Consider the following 16,867-nt stretch of genomic DNA (forward strand, 5'->3'; position numbering starts at 1 on the left):
GGACTTTTGGAGTAAGAGACCATACCTTCCTACATTTCACAGATGAAAACTAGGACAGGTGTGGCCCAGCAATATCAGAGTGTGGTCATGATGACAAAAGTTACTAATGAGGAAGAACGCACAACCTTAGTAGCGGCTGCAGCAGTTTGCTTTTGCCGAGGTTTCCTGGTGTGGCCAAGCCCACGTGGTTCAGATGCCAAAAAGTATTAATGAAGAATAACATAGAAGCTAGGATTGGGTGCAGCAGTTTGCTTACTTCCAACCTGTAAAGGATAGAGGGAGAGAAATGAGAGAAGACCTTCTTTGGCACAGTCAGGGCCAAAGCCTAAATTATTCCGACTATAATCCAAGTGAAGAGGAATTGCTTTGAGGTTTGCCAAACAGCTCTTCACAAATTGGTGGCTGAGTTTTTCCAGTTCCTCTGGATTGCAGATTTGGTTACTGTATTAATTTGTGAGTCAATAGGGTCCAAAATCTGTGGATGTGACTATAGGATGTTGTCTTATTGTTCCTACAGTTCAGCCAGCTAGTGTCGAGTGATCTGAAAGCTCTGGGGAAAAGCTCTTACACTTTCTGCACAGATGGCCAGCTACTCATTCGACAGGTTCTTCACCCTGAAGCCTCAAAAAAGGTATGTTGCTAACAGGATTTGCGTGGAGAGTTAAATGAGATAATCCTGCAGAAAAAGAAATGACTAATGTTATGGTCAGTTATTGTATGTTGTACATTGGAAAGAAGTGGACATTATCCATACATCAACAGGTATGTGGTGTCCAGATCAAGGGAAGCAGAAGTGCCACTTTGGCTAGATCTTGACTGAAATACTCTGTCCAGTTCTGGGCACCACAATTGATCAAGAAGGATATTGACAAGTTGAAATATGTCCAAAGGAGGATGACCAAAATGATAGAAGGTGTGGAAACCAACATGCATATGCTGTATGAGGAATAAAGTGGGGAGTTGGATATGTTTAGCTTGAAGACTGAGAGGTGACTTAATGGCTGTCTTAAAACATAGTTCCTATTTGTACAGAAGCAGAAGACCTGGGCTTTTTAATCCAGCTGTTAGCAATTTGATGAAGGAAACTATGGCCTGTTACAGACTGCGAAAATAAAGCTGCTTTGGGTCTCTTTGGAGATATGCTATTTAAATGATGCATGGGTCCTAAGAGTCCGAAGGTCGTGCCAAAGCCACACTCCATTCCTAAGCACTGGAGTGCAGCTTTGGTGCAGCTTCTGGATTCTTAGGGTGCATGCATCATTTAAACAGCATATCTCCAAAGAGACCCGAAGCAGCTTTATTTTGGCAGTCTGTAACAGGCCTATACTACTGGTAATCCCACAGTGGAAATAGCCAAGGAGGCTGAGACTTTATTGGCCTTATCTTTAAAGTGGTCAGGAATGGGCATGGTTGGGTGGCCAGCTGAAACCCATACCATTTTAAAGGGGGCACTATGGAGCTGTGGAGCCTTCTAGATCACCCCTTCATCCAAAGGCCAAGATCCAAAGACTCTACCATTACTGATAGCCTGCCCTGGGTTTGCTCTGGAGCCCACTGTTTAAATTTCTCTGATGCTACATTATGCTGGATATTCAGGCCATTGAGAGAAAATAACCTCCCATTGTGGGAAATTAAAATAGAAGCTCCCATTTACTCCACCTCTTACAAACTGAAGAATCAATGCTTGAAAATGTTACTTATTTATTCTTGGACTCCAATTATTATTATTATTATTATTATTATTATGCTTTATTTATATAGCGCTCTAGATTTTCACAGCGCTGTACATACAAACAATAAAACGGATACGAGTAAATCTAAGACATTCCCAGCGTTATGCTTACTAGAGCTAATAAGAAGAGACCCACCAAAGACAGCTTGTTCAAAGTTCTGTGTTGTGAAAACAGCCCAGCAAACTGAAATCTTATTGCCCAAAACATTAAATACTTAAAACGCTGTGTGCCAAAGTACCTCAATCAGTTATTAGACTTTGGCTCTTTAGTGTTTTGCTTCTGCTCTTTAGTGTTTTGCTTCTTAATATGAACATCCCTGCCTCCAAGCTTTAAGGAATCTCACTGGAAAATCAAACCTTTGCTGTGAGACTTGAATAGAAGTTCCCTTTGTTTCTCAGCACACAGAGACACAACGGTTCTTTGGGTTTGATTAAAGCCAAACATCATAAAACTGTATTACTTGGAGACCATAGCCAGATAACATCTCACTCATTAATTTAGCACTCAAAACTTGACAAAACATCGTAATACAGAAGCAGAGTGAGCCACATGTGTCTCCATTTTGATAATAAATATGGAAGGACACCAATAAAGATGATGAGCATAACTCTTTGCTGACAAGTCTAGTTTATACGTCTGTTCCAGGTTAAAAACTATAACTTACGCTGCTGCCACTCAGCAGAAATAAAGCAGTTTGACACCATTTTAACTTCTATGGCCCCATGTTATAGAACTGTGGGATTTGTGGTTTGGTGGGACACCAGAGCTCTCTGGCATGGGAAGACTAAACATCTCACCAAACTACAAATTCCAGCATACTATAGCATTGTGTCATAGCAATTATTGTAGTGCCAAGATGTTTTATTTCTGTGGTGTGCCAATAGCCCCACACCAAAGGCTGTGACAGGTATCTCTGCAGCATTCGTAGGAGAACTTGATCTTATTACACTTACATTAACCTCTTGTAATTGAGTGCAACTGAAGCATCAACATATTACTTCCCTGTTCATGTCTCTCCCTCCATTCTCCTTTCCCCTGTTTCTCATGTGTCCAGTTGCATTTGTAAGCTCCAGAAAGCATGATTCCCCTTTACATCAAAGCATATGGTAATGATATGCCCTGTCTTGGTTTGTTTGTTTTTAATTTCAAAAAAGGGTGTGTGTGTTTTTGGAAATGGAACTGGACTTCCAGCTATTTCTTTAGTTGATGCGGGTGATGTGGTCCCAGGAGGCTCAGAGGTCGAATATTCCTCTCTCGACTCTCCAAAGGTGCCCACTTTGGATGTAGATCCTAGACCATTCCCAAAGACTTTTATGAGACCTTTTAATGCCCCATGTGTGTTGTTCATCCTACCCACCAACCTTCATTTTGTTTCCATCATAGAATCTCCTCCTCTCTGACTGCTTTTATTCGTTTTATGATCTCCGCAAAGAATTCCACGATTCCTATCCAAACTCAGCCTCCGCGAAGGATCAGACTATCCAGTCTATGGCAGAGTGTATCCTTTTATCTTGTTTCCAATAAAGATAGCCTAGCTGCTTGGATTCTAGAATGGGGATCCTACTTGGGGATCATGGGACAGATTGGGTCCTGGATTTTCTAATCTGAATGTGGTCAGTTTTTATTTTAAGGAAAACTGTGGAATTGTAACGAAGAATAACCCTATAGTACAATGCCATGTTTGTCATTGTTATGTGCCTTCAACTTGACTGTGACTTACAGCGACCATATCATAGGCTTTTCTTAGCAAGTTTCTTCGTAGGAGGGTTGTCATCCCCTTCACCTAAGGGTGCATCTACACTATAGAAATGATGCAGTATGATACCACTTTAATGGCCATGGCTCCATCTTACAGAATCCTTGGATTTGTAGTTTAGTGAGGCACCACCACTCTTTAGCAGAGAAGGTGAAAGACTTTGTCTAACTACAAATCCAAGGATTCCATGGGATGGAGCTAGAGTACCTAAAGTGGTGTCAAACTGCATTATTTCCCTAGTGCAGATGCACCTTAAGACTGTGTGTGTGAAGTGTCCAAAGTCAGCCATTGGGTTTCCATTGCAGAGTGGAGATTTGAACCCTAGTCTTTTGGAGTCTAACACTGAAATTACTACACCACACTAGCTCTTTGTTTGAGATGTTGAAGCTGATATTGGACAAGACACTCACTTGCTATGGATGTCCTAGCATTGAATTTCCTGCTTTGATAGAGGGTTAGACTACATGGCTTCTAAGGACACCTTCAACCCTGCAGTTCAATGGACATGTACTATGCAACAATCATAATGTGTCCTTCTGCAATCCGTCATTGTGTTTTCTTGAGCCTAACATCCAGCTATAGGATATGGGATAGATGAAACGGAGGAAGATTTTGGAGTGTGGCAAGTGAAAGCCATGGTGGCCATTATTTTCAGCATGCTTCCAGATTCATGTAGTAAGTGAAAATACATTTTCCTGGACCTGCAACATTTTGTGCCATTGTGCCAAACTGAGCACATGCAATTTCTCTGCTGCTTCTTTCTTTTCTATCTATCTACATTTTACCTTGTCTGCATTTCCATCAGTTGCAGATCACCGGTTTACTACCCCTGAAACTGTGAAATACAAGTATGAAACTGGACCTTGGTAAGTGCCACATTGAACTGGTTTTCTCATAAGTCCTGCCTTCCCTTCCCCCCATGGACCCAATTTTTGTTATATTTATCCATCTTTGGGATTGCAGAGAAGGTGGGAATGGGTAAGATAAGGTAGAGGCAAATACACAGATCTAAAACAAAGACAATGTCTGTTTCTTCTATTCTCATTAATTTGTTTTGCAATTAAATGGCAGTTTTGTCCCAAGGTACTAGCTCCCATTAAACATTGGTAACCCAAGAAATACAGCATATGAACTCAGCAGTTACAGCAGTAGAATTAATCATTGCCCAATCCATTTGTAAAGATAGTAGATAGGCAGAGATCAATGGGCCCTTTAGTTCCCCATTCTCCTGCTGGTCCTTGACTCATAATGTGTAGTTATGGGGCATTGTAACATGTCAAGCTGCCACTTCCTTTCTGAGACTTGTTGGAGTTCCTGTGGCAAGGTCCAGAGCATTGATCTGATGTTCAGGCTTACCATAATGGTTGTAAGGTTTAGCACTGCAAGTATTTAACTAATCTCCCCCTTGATTTGTACATCCCCCTGTTTATGCATAGTTTCATTTTATCTGTGTAACTTAATACTTGTAAGAAGTGGAATCCCAATGCATCACACCAAAGCTTTGCGTTAATCCAGGACAGTTGGGTACTGATGAATCTTCCCCAAACTGGTATCCTCCGCATGTGTTGGGCCATACATCCCACAGTGTTGCCATCCATCATCCCCAGACAGTATGAGGATGTCTGTCGTTTTTTTCCCCACTGTGAAGAAAACTGTTATTCTTGCACAGTTCGCGCCTGGTATGCATGCATCCAAAAGTGTTCCAGGATGTTGTTCTTTAAATGTGCATTTCCAGATATCCAAACATAAGGGATTTTTGTGCACAATTACTGGATTGTGTGCAAAAAAGAGCAATCCTGCACAAAAACAACAAAACAAAGCTAATTTTGTGTGTGAGAGATTGATATTCTCTTCCTGAGCATCAGGAAATCCATTATTCAGGCAGGAAATAAATAGCAATAAAACATTCATTCCATCCCTAGTAGGTCCAACAAGACATTTTGCTTTCCTTACCTATTTCTGTCCTGCTTAACACAGTCCCTGCCCACCTGTTGAGTTAAGATGAGCTAGCAGCCCTGTATCACACATTGAAGTGTCTGATAGGATGTCCTATATTCTTTTCTTTCAGTTCAGAGGGATGGGGGAAAAAAGAAGCAATTTTACTGTAAACTGTGTATTGCTAACTGCAGTTGGAAGTAATGTAAGCAACAAAAGGCTCTCGTTGCCTTGGAGTGCGGTTTGGGGCATGCTCTTTGAAGGCGGACTCGGGTTCGGGTGTGGGTTTTGTCTGGTATTTTGGCACCTGTGTGGCAACCGTAGTGGGGAGAGAGATGGCTAAGTGGTGGGGGAACCTGGTGTGCCTTTCTGAGTTTCTTGGAAGCCGCCTCCCTTGCAGGCTGTCCGACTCTGGGGTTGCCACGCCACCTGAGCCAACGTGGCTGACGCTGTTCCTCCTCACTCTTCTTGGGGTGTCTTTGGCTGTGTGTTTTCCATTTGGGCTGAAATGACTCTGGGAGTGTGTAATTGGCTGCGTATTAATGAGCGGGCCGTTGGCATCGGGGCTGATGATTGGCACTTGCTTCAGAGGAGACCTATGGATTTCCACCTCATCCTTTCCTCAGTTCTATCCTCTTGGATTGTGGGGGGAAGGGGGTATTTTCCTATTTAGAGATGGGAAAAAGATATCTAGACAAAATGAAAATGTATATATTACACTGAAGATTGTGTTTTGGGGGTGGTGATAGCTACCTTTCATGTAATTATCGGAGAGGGGGATCTTGGACTCATCTAGTAGTACAAGAACATCTAAAATCCACAAAAACCGTGATGCCTTTATTGGCCAACCAAAATGCACAAAATGCGTGCTGCAAACTTTCAAAGCTCCACTGGCTTCTTTGTCAGACAAAGATGTTAAAAATCATACAAGAGGAAAAATATATATATGAAGATGTTAGTCACAAGCCTGCATTTTGAAGGTGTTGCTGTTCCCAGTTTAGGTGTTATTGGAAAGGCACTCATGCAGATGTTGACCATCTAATAGTGTTAGGTTTTCTTGAAAAGCAGGCATTTTCAGTTTTCCAAAACAAGTTCCCAAGTATTTATCCATTTCGTAACGCTTCTAGTATTTTGAGGATAGACTTGAACATTTTAGGAAGAAAAAAGGTTCACACATGTGTATTGACTCCATGGACCCTTTTACACACCATTATGGAGCTATGATCCCACTTCCAATTGTTTGTGAAATCCTGGGGTATATAGTACTGGAGTGCTCTGGATGAGACTTTTAAGTACCCTTCTCTGAATTACAAATTCCAAGAATCTGTAAGATGGAACCAAGACAGTAGAGACATAGCACTATAATATGTATGAGCCTCAGGCTATGGTCCTGCATTTGCAAACCAGCCAAGCATTGATGGACCAGTCTCTGAAAACACATACTGGTATTTATATTTCTTTTCATGTTATATGATTTAGAGTTCATGATGATATACAATATCGAGGGAAGGGGAAACTAGCCTGGAGCAGCCTTGGCCTGTTAGCCAGGAAAGGCTACGTTTTGGGGACATTTTTGTGCTTTGGGGAAAAAAGTCTAAAAAGGAACATAGAAACTTATACAATTGAGCTTGATGTGGAGGAAATTAGATGAAGAAAGTCTGCAGAAATTAGTTGAAGCCCTCAAGTCATTTTTGACTTATGGAGACCCTAAAATAAAGTAAAAAGCTTTTCTTGCCAAGATTTGTTCAGAGGGGGTTTGCCTTTGCTTTCCTCCGAGGCTGAGTGAATGTGGCTTGTAATATAACAATTTATGTAATTAATATAATTATTATTATAAACAATATAATAAATATCGTAACTGTCAATCAATCAATTTATAGATGAACATTGTATACAATTATATGGTTAGATCAGTGGTTCCCAACCTGTGGGTCGGGACCCCTTTGGGGGTCGAATGATCCTTTCAAGGGGGTTGCCTAAGACCATTGTAAAACACCTATTTAATTACAGTTATGAAGTAGCAATGAAAATAATTTCATAGGTTTGGGTCACCACAACATGAAGAACTATATTAAAGGGTCACGGCATTAGGAAGGCTGGGAACCACTGGGTTAGATTAATAAGGAGCCATGAAATAAGTGTTTGCAGTATCATTAAGAGGAAAAACTATGGAGTCCCTGGATCAATAACTGATTTGACTTCTTCCTTCCTTTCTTTCTTACAGTAGTAAATCAGAAACAGTGGATAGCGAAACAGTCATACGAGCTCGAGGTCTCCCTTGGCAGTCTTCTGACCAGGACATAGCTCGGTTTTTCAAAGGCCTTAATATTGCCAAGTAAGTGTGAAATAATAACTTCACCATTCAGGATCCAGTGCTTTTTCTTTTCGTATCATTTTGTAGGATGCGGCATGCCTTGTTGGTCTCTGTTTTCGTGGATTCTGGGTGTGTGGTAGGAAGAAACACTTTCATACTTAGGGACCTGGTGGGGGATGTTTTGTCGTTCACGTGATTTGGACTACAATCCCACAAATGCCTTAACATTGGTCATGCTGGATGGAGTTGTGGGTGCTGTGCTCCAAAGTGGGGGACCCTGAGTCCTTGGCTGCTGGCAAGTTTCCAGGAAAGAAAGACAATATTTACTATAGGTTTTTGTGGACTCTGTGGCCATGTTCTGGAAGTTCAGAAAATGTTGGCATGGTAGTGAGTGGGGTATATATACACTCTGTGACCCTATTTACTCAGTGGTCACAAAGATGGTACCAGTCCTGTCCCATTGGTGCTGGGAGGAATAAGTGTTGGATCTCCACATCAGAAAGCCTGAGAAACATGTATCTGGTGTTGTTAGGACTGCAGACATGGTTGTCTGCCTAGTACCAAGCCTCGCTTAAATATGTCTCAACTCTATACTTTCCCTCTCCCAAGTACTCTTTGCAGCATGTGCAGAGCATAAAGAAGTCATTTTTTTGGTCCCAGAAAACCTCAACCAACATGGCTTTGACAGACTTGTGTCTTATTGCATAATTCATTTTCTGGCCAAAGTCACAATTTGTGTCTCCCCTTATGATCCCATCCCTTAACACTATGCAACTGTGCTTAAAGAATGGTGGCTCGAACATTGTATTCCATTGGTGCCTCTGATGAAGAAGTGGATTGAAATCCATAAAGGCACATGCTAAAATAAATTATGTCTGAAAGTAATGATAGATTCCTTTCCCCATCTGAAACTCTGCTCATGGGCATGGAGTCAACATACCTTAGTTTATCTTCTGGGGGTGGGGGAGTTGTTTTTGTTTTATTCTTCTGTTGTTGTTTTATTCTTTTGTTATTTATTCTTCTAGAGGTGGTGTGGCCCTGTGTCTGAATGCTCAAGGGAGGAGAAACGGAGAGGCCTTAGTGCGATTTGTCAACTCCGAACAGAGAGACTTAGCCCTGGAACGGCATAAACACCATATGGGGAGTAGATACATTGAGGTAGGCTCTTTCGACACAGGTTTGAATGCTTTCAGATACTGTTATCCTATGGGACAGTACAAAGAAAGGTGGGAGATGAGTACTAGGGATATAATAAGTAATGCAGTTTGATATTGTGAGATTAAATAGCAGCTGTTGTCAAGTCACCCCGTGTTTAAGACATACAACGGCTGGCATTCTGTTAGTGAGATACAACTAACTGCACATGGCTCAATATGCATGCAAGGTGATGTGCTGGTAGCGGCGGAAGTGGACTTGTGCAGTGTTGTTGACATGTGTTGTGTAATGTCGCTGTTCTGCATTGGGGTTTCTGGTTGCCACATATCTCTGCACGTGGATATCTATGCTACTCTGCGGGGATGTTGGATGGCAGCTAAGAAGAGTGGAACTATTTGATCACAATCTGAAATCAGTGTATTTTGCAAGAGGGCTAAAACTTTCAGATTTAATTGTATCATCAGTTTCATTAATAATTTATTTTCCCCCCCTTGGTGTTGCTTCAGGTTTACAAAGCAACCGGAGAGGAATTTCTGAAGATTGCTGGAGGTGAGTGCAAACTTATAAAGTCTGTATCTGAAATATTGCTGTTGAGAATTTGTTTGAACAAAATAGCTATCAAGATAATTATTTAAAAATTGATGTGTGGTAAGTGAAATCGTGTCGTATTATTAGAAGGTGATATCATAGATGGTGCTGCTACAGGGTATTTTTAATGTTCTTGTAGCCTCTGAGTTAGAGTACTATAATGAAATTTTGAAAATTGTCAGTTAGCTGCAGTTAGAATACAGCTAAAGGTAACTGAGACCAGGCATTAAGACACCATTACGCATAATATCAGAGGAAGGCAAGGGCGAACCACCTCAAAATAAATCTTACCAAGAAACCCCTAGGACAGGGTTGCCATATGTCAGAGTTGGCTGGCAGTCACATAACAGCAACAGCATCATAAATAATAAAGGGAGAAATCTACCCAAAGTGTTCACCCTTCAACTATATTCTAGCATCCAAGGCAGCCTCTTGCATAACCTGGTGCCTTTCATATGGATTGGACTGCAACTCACATCAACCCCAGCCAACATAAATGGATTGGAATTACTTACTGTAATTCCCATGATGGGAATTCCAGCCAATCTAGAAAGCTCTTGATTGTGGAAAGCTTTTGATAGTAAAGGCCATTTGATAAGACTGCAGCCTTTAATACGACACTTGTGTTAACAGGTATAAAAGACAAATTAATTTTTGATCACTACAATTTTTAAAAATGGTTTCAGAGAAGAAAATGACTGTTGTCCTTTTTCTCCTTTCCGCTAGGCACCTCCAATGAAGTAGCACAGTTCCTCTCCAAGGAGAACCAAGTCATCATCCGGATGCGGGGCCTCCCTTTCACAGCCACACCGGAGGATGTCCTGGGCTTCCTGGGACCCGAATGTCCGGTCACAGGCGGGAAGGAAGGGCTCCTCTTCGTCAAGTATCCAGACGGACGGCCCACGGGAGATGCTTTTGTCCTGTTTGCTTGCGAAGAGTTTGCACAGAATGCACTTAAGAAACACAAGGAAATCCTTGGGAAGCGTTACATTGAGCTCTTCAGAAGCACGGCAGCAGAAGTCCAACAGGTTGTGGTTTTTTAACACTTAACTTGCTTCTGTGTTTTGTTTTTCTTTTGCCTCACCGGTATTGTCTGTAGAAATTCTTGGTATTGATATTATGCAGAGTGCAGTGGAGCAGGGCAACATATGTATTATTTGTAGCCTGAAGTTAAGATTTCTCATAACCAAGAAAAACAGCTTCAGGATGTTAAGGATATTCTTCAAGATGTTAAGCTGTTTTGGGGTCAATGCAAGCAGTGATGTCTGTGGTCCATTTTGGCTTTTGTTAGTGGAATGACAGACTCATGGAGGGCACAGCTATATGCCTTTTCTTTCAACTGGATTATTTCTGCAGTGTGTTTTGGACCTTATGTCTCCTATTTCTTCTATTGCAGAACTATAATAGAACAGGATTTGATCCTGGGAATTGTGGGAACCCCAGAATTTAATAATAATAATAATAATAATAACAACAACAACAACAATATGGTTTTTTGTGGGTTTTTCGGGTTGTGTGGCCATGTTCTAGAAGAGTTTCTTCCCAACACTTTCTGGGTGCTTTGCACTCTCTCTTAGCCACTAATTGTCTGCTTGAGCTGTGTTTTAATCCTTCCACTGTTGCCTTCTAACTACTTCATATCCTGGAAAGTACAGTGAACCCATGCCTTCCATGGGGGATCCATTCCGGACCCCTCGCATAAGGCAAATTCCGCCTATGCTGGAGCCCCATTCACTTGAATGGGGTGCAGTGGTGTGGTGACATGGTGGCAGGGGTGCGTGCCCCATTCATCTGAATGGGACATGCCACCCCTTGCATCCCACGTGCTCCCCGCAGCTTGAGCGCATAAGCTCAAAGCCACGTATAACACGGGCGCATTGTACTACCTTTCTCATCCCTGATGTTGGTTGTTTCCTTTTTTTGTCCACAGGTCCTGAACAGATACATGTCCACCCCTCTCATCCCCACTCTCCCCACGCCTATCATTCCTGTGATACCACCGCCTTACACCATTGCTGCCGGCAGCGCCAGGGATTGTGTCCGGCTCAGGGGCTTGCCCTACACTGCAGGGATTGACGACATTCTGGAGTTCATGGGAGAAGCTACTGCGGACATCAAGCCTCACGGAGTCCACATGGTCCTGAACCAGCAAGTACGGGAAACTCAAGATTATATTCGAAAAGTTAGGCTGAGTCCTATTGGTTAGTCCCAATTAGAGTAAATTCACTGAAATCATTTGTTGGAATGATTCTTGACATATAGCTAAATCCCATTGATTCAGTGGGTCTATAGTAGTTGGGATTAACGTTAGGATTCAAACCATAGACGGAAAGAACCGGAGTGGGGTGGCAGTGGACACTGGATATTTTGTAGGTTTTTCGGGCTATATGGCCATATTCTAGAAGAGTTTATAGGAATAAACTCTTCTAGAACATAGCCACATAGCCTGAAAAACCCACCAAAAACTATGGATGCCGGCTGTGAAAGCCTTCGAATTCACAGTGGACACTGGGTTTGGCTATTGGAGAAACGGTTCTTTCTGTTGACTTTATGTTTACCTTGCCTTTCCCCCAAAAATGACCCTTAAAGTAGCTTATAAATTAAAATGAGTACAATATAATCAGCACTTTGGATCATGTCCAGGAAAAAAAGAGAACTTTTTAAAACTCTGGACCAGCTATTGCATAGTATGAGCTATATTCTAATTTGGCTAGTGGCGGAGTTGTTGGAGCTGTATTGTCCCTGTATGTAACCAGCCTCAGTTCCCATTATGCAGCTCTTTGTACCAATGAAATTCCCAAACACATTTCAAAGGCAGCAACAGCTGAATGTCCATTCAACTTGCATCCAGTTGCATAATTAGCCCCAGTGCTACTCATAGCTGCCCTACTACAAGATCTCTCCACATACTGATTGTAGTAAATAGTGGGTCAAATCTTCTAACATCGGCCCTTCATATACACTGATTTTTTATACATGGATTCAAGCATCCATGGTTTGAAAATGTTTTTAAAAAGGTATAAATTTCAAATATCAAACCTTGATTTTCCATTTTTTTATAAGGGACACCATTTTGCTATGTCATTATATTTAATGTGACTTGAGCATCCACAGATTTTGTTATCCACGGGGGATCTTGGAACTAAACCCCAGCGGATAACAAGGGCCCACTGTACTTCATTCAAGTAGACCAGGAGTAAACTGGTTTGCAATGCAGTTCTGATAACCCCAAAGCCATTTAGTCCCAACTGGTCTCAGTTTTCTTCTCTCGTTGCCTGATTTCTGGATTTCAGGGCCGCCCGTCCGGAGATGCTTTCATCCAGATGAAATCCTCCGACCGGGCTTACCTGGTTGCCCAGAAGTGTCACAAGAAGATGATGAAGGACCGTTACGTGGAAGTGTTCCAGTGTTCAGGAGAGGAGATGAATTTTGTTTTAATGGGTGGCACTTTAAATCGTAGTGGCTTGTCTCCGCCACCATGTAAGTTACCATGTAAGTCTCGACTCCTTCCGCTCTCTTCTGTGCTGCTAATGGCTGGTAGGTGCGGAGGCGTTGCGGTGGTCTTGCCCGCTCTGTCTTGGGATCTGTAATCACCCCTCTGCCGTTGGGCCGGGATTGGAAGCTGGGGCCAAAACCACGTGTGATTTGAGACCCATTTTTCCCTTCCTTAAGCAATCCTAGTTGATTTTTGTTATGGCGACAAGTCGACTTTGACTTATGGTGACCCTGTTTTAGTTGATTAGTTACACTTTTTTCCAACATTCACTGGGTTTCTTTTAAAACATGGAATTAAATGTTTGCATTAGCGGAACTCAGTATAGGTGCCCTTTTTAATTACAGGCTTGAGTCTCCCTTATCCGGAATTAGAAATCCAAAATGTCCCCAAAACCAAAACTTTTTGTCATGGGCGGCTGAGACAGTGACACATTTGCCTTCTGAGGGTTCAGGGTACACAAACTTTGTTTCATGCACAAAAGTATTTTTAAAATATAGTATAATGTTACCTTCAGGCGATGTGTTTAATGTGCGTATGGAACATAAATGAATTTACTGTTTAGACTTGGGTCCCATCTCAAAGATATCTCATTATGTATATTAATGCAAATGCAGGTATTCTAAAATCCCTACCCATCCCCAAATCCAAAGCACTTCTGGCCCCAAGCATTTCAAATAAGGGAGACGACCTGTATATAAAATAAGGGAATAAGGGAGACAACCTGTATATAAAAATGGAAATGTACCCTAACATTAAAAAAAAATAGAAACAAGGGACCTAAATTCAGTTGCTAATTCCAACTATTGTAAACCCATTGAATCAATCACTGAACAGTAAATTAACTCTTATGCTGTCTCATGTCTTCACTGGGTCTGCTTTAGTTGGCACAGCAGTATTTAGGACACTCTCCATGTATATTGATACCTTGGTGTTCACTTTTTTATTTCCTTTTTCATTATGTTGAGGAGAGAATTGCCTACCCTAAATGTTGGCCCTTTTGGGGTCCTCAGTTCACAATCTCTTGCAAACTTGCTGCAATAAACAGAACCTCTTTAGCTGCATATTTTTTTCCAAATGGGAAGCGGTTCTCTTTAAAACTGTAAAGCAGGCGAGGTTCCTTGTTATCTTGCTGGCAGTAAGGAGGAGCTGTCTCTCCAGAGAGAGCTTGTTGTTGAAGACAAAGCATCTATTGGGAGAATGTGTTTCAATGGACCAAAGCCTGGTGGATTTTCACAGTCTTAAAACACTACCAAGCAGCAGGATCACTTTCATTGGTGTATAGGGCAAAGAAGACCCTAGTTTGCTTTTTCTGGTTTTCGGGGAGGGTTAATAGTAAAATAGGTATCCTCCTCTCATCTTCGGCAGGAGAGGGGAGGAATCTGAGGGAGAGAGTACTATTTTGAAAGCTGTCTGTATTTCCTCATTTGTTATACATGGTGCTTTTTGACTGAATTGCATATTTTGTGTGGCTGTGTTGCTAGGGACTATCTCCCATTGCATCACCAAGGAGTCATCCCTAGATCTCAGCCTAGAAATCTCAGGGCCTAGGGATAGTTCCAAGCTGACAGTCCAAGAACTGTTTGTTCCAATTCCTGCCAATATAGGAATCCATCCTTAGATGACCAATTCTTAGTGGGGCTGTAACAATGCATTCACAATGAGTTGGATTAGGTAGTCCTTCATGACTCTTCCAACTCTTATGATTCCACTGTAAGTCCAGAGATCATGTTTTACCTTCAGTTTTGGGTGAAACGTCTTTTCCATGAGATCTAGAAGCTTGCCATGCAACCTCAGTAAGTGCGTTAAGTCTGATTTGAGGATTCCAAATGATTCACTTGGGCAACAATGATCACACAACGTTCAGCTTCTCTGTTTTGACTTTTATGCATGAAACTCTCATGCATGACCTCCCTTACTTGCACCCGTTGCTACACTGAAATGGATGACCAGCCCAGCGCACCTGTATTTTGTTAACTTGCTGTTGGTTTTCCTTTGTGGTTTATCCCTAGGCCTTTCTCCCCCAGCCTATGCTGCTTTCCAGACCGCTGCAGCTGCGGTGATTCCAGCAGAAGCGGCCATATACCAGTCGCAAGCGCTCCTTCCGCAGACAAGGACCCAGCAAGCGTCAGCAGCCGCCGCAGCTGCCGCCGCCGCAGCTGCCGCTACTCCAGCTGTTACTTACTACCCAGCTCAGGCAGCTCAGCTTTATATGAACTACACTGCATACTACCCCAGGTATGGTTCAGTTTATCTATTTTACTAGAACCCCAAGATCCACTATGGTTCAAAAGGTTAGGCACTAAGAAGTAAATAAAAGGATGGACCTGAGCCTATTCTGAATCTAGGAAATGATGCTCAGAGCCTGAACTAAAGTGAACTCTCAGTCATTTTCTGCAAAGGTTTGCCCTTGATAACGCCATGCTATCTTCATTTCTGTGGTCTTGAGGGTTTTTATGCACAGTTGTTGAACAATAGTAACAAAACCCCCGTCATTTTATTGTTCTTATAATGAAAAAAAATGGAAGTCAGAAACGGTCATCATTCTACTCCAGAGCTTTTCCCGGTGGTTCCCAATCATATCTTTTGCCTGCTTTCAATGTGTAGAAATGTATTACCTTGAGCCATCATATTTACAAAGTTCTAATCCTCATAGTTTTAAAAATATATTCTTAAGAGTTTGGAGCTTCTGTGCCCCATTGCTTTTCATGGCTTGTAGTGCCTTTCTCCTAGGTGTGTATAGAGTACTTGCAACAAGGTGCACCAAAGACCCATGGTTTCACTTTCCCACTTCCATATTTCCCCACTTCCACAATTTTGTTGCTTTTGTTGGTTTGTCAAGCATTCTGGACCCAAACTGGGTCTCAAGTACTGAATAAGGCTGTTTGGTTGCTCTTACCATAACCCAAGGCTAGAGGATCTCCATGTTTGTTTCATTGCATGATGGTTGTAGCTTGCATGTACGAATGAGCCATATCAACTTGCCAAATGAATTAGTACCCTTTCGCACTACACAGTTATAACACTAATTCTCCTTTCTTAACTGTTCCAGTCCAGATAGCACCATCTGCATGTACACAACCCATGATGTGTGTCCTCTGCATGCACTTTTTTTTGGTTACAAAGCTCTTTTGCTCCTCTTCCAGCCCTCCAGTGTCCCCTACCACAGTGGGGTACATCACAGCTCCGCAAGCAGCGGTTGCGGCTGCCACTTCAGCCACACACACTCCGATGCTGCCCCAGCCTGGTGCTCTTGTCCGGATGCAAGGATTGCCTTACAATGCCGGCATGAAGGAGATTCTCAGCTTCTTCCAGGGTTACCAGGTCAGTATTGGGCTTATCCATTTTTCCTCACACCTTTTTTTGTCTCGGGATGGTCTCTCCATGTATAGTTGGCCATCAGTATCCACAGATTCTTTATCCACAAATTCAAGCATCCACAGATTCTTTATCTACTGATTCAAGCATCCATGGCTTGAAAATATCTCACTGGACAAACCTGTCTTTGGGAATTTATTCACAACACTTTGATTTATCCTGCTCTTCAGCTGATGAGTAGTTTACTAAAGTACAATAAATCCAAAAAAATACGACAGTAGATGAGACATAGGTAACCTCCGGATATTTTGGATGACCACTTCTATAATCCAGGGGTTGGCAACTGTGCATGGCCAGGGGCCAATCCTCCCCAACTTCCCTGAAGGCTGCAAACTCATCCCACATCAGGAGTCCTAAATATCTCCATCTGCTTTACGGACAGATCTCTCTTTGTTGGAGTTCTTCCCAAAATGGCTGCCAGAATTATAGGTGCATCACTTTTCAGTTACCATTTTGAGAAGGACTCTAACAAACAAAGCATTTAGAGTTTCTAGTGGGACTTTCTGTGTTAGGCT

The 16,867-nt window shown here is 42.2% G+C and overlaps 1 protein-coding gene across 7 annotated transcripts in view; it reads left to right on the top strand.

The window, feature by feature from the left end:
• The window catches only part of ESRP2 (epithelial splicing regulatory protein 2), a 41,124-nt gene that overhangs the window by 15,484 nt on the left and 8,773 nt on the right, over positions 1 to 16,867 (top strand). For 5 of the 7 annotated variants that reach the window (XM_042437591.1, XM_042437594.1, XM_042437592.1 and 2 more), the window contains 12 exons: positions 518 to 631; positions 3,117 to 3,231; positions 4,066 to 4,164; positions 4,295 to 4,355; positions 7,649 to 7,759; positions 8,764 to 8,896; positions 9,400 to 9,442; positions 10,208 to 10,509; positions 11,412 to 11,633; positions 12,775 to 12,973; positions 14,987 to 15,212; positions 16,121 to 16,298. In XM_042437591.1, coding sequence (XP_042293525.1) covers positions 518 to 631; positions 3,117 to 3,231; positions 4,066 to 4,164; positions 4,295 to 4,355; positions 7,649 to 7,759; positions 8,764 to 8,896; positions 9,400 to 9,442; positions 10,208 to 10,509; positions 11,412 to 11,633; positions 12,775 to 12,973; positions 14,987 to 15,212; positions 16,121 to 16,298 — 1,803 coding nt within the window. Of the gene's footprint in view, positions 1 to 517; positions 632 to 3,114; positions 3,232 to 4,065; positions 4,165 to 4,294; positions 4,356 to 7,648; positions 7,760 to 8,763; positions 8,897 to 9,399; positions 9,443 to 10,207; positions 10,510 to 11,411; positions 11,634 to 12,774; positions 12,974 to 14,986; positions 15,213 to 16,120; positions 16,299 to 16,867 lie in introns of all 7 variants that reach the window. The other 2 variants (XM_042437597.1, XM_042437598.1) reach the window with 1 other exon arrangement.

The sequence above is a fragment of the Sceloporus undulatus genome, chromosome 8, assembly GCF_019175285.1.
Source record: "Sceloporus undulatus isolate JIND9_A2432 ecotype Alabama chromosome 8, SceUnd_v1.1, whole genome shotgun sequence".
Lineage (NCBI taxonomy): Eukaryota > Metazoa > Chordata > Lepidosauria > Squamata > Phrynosomatidae > Sceloporus > Sceloporus undulatus.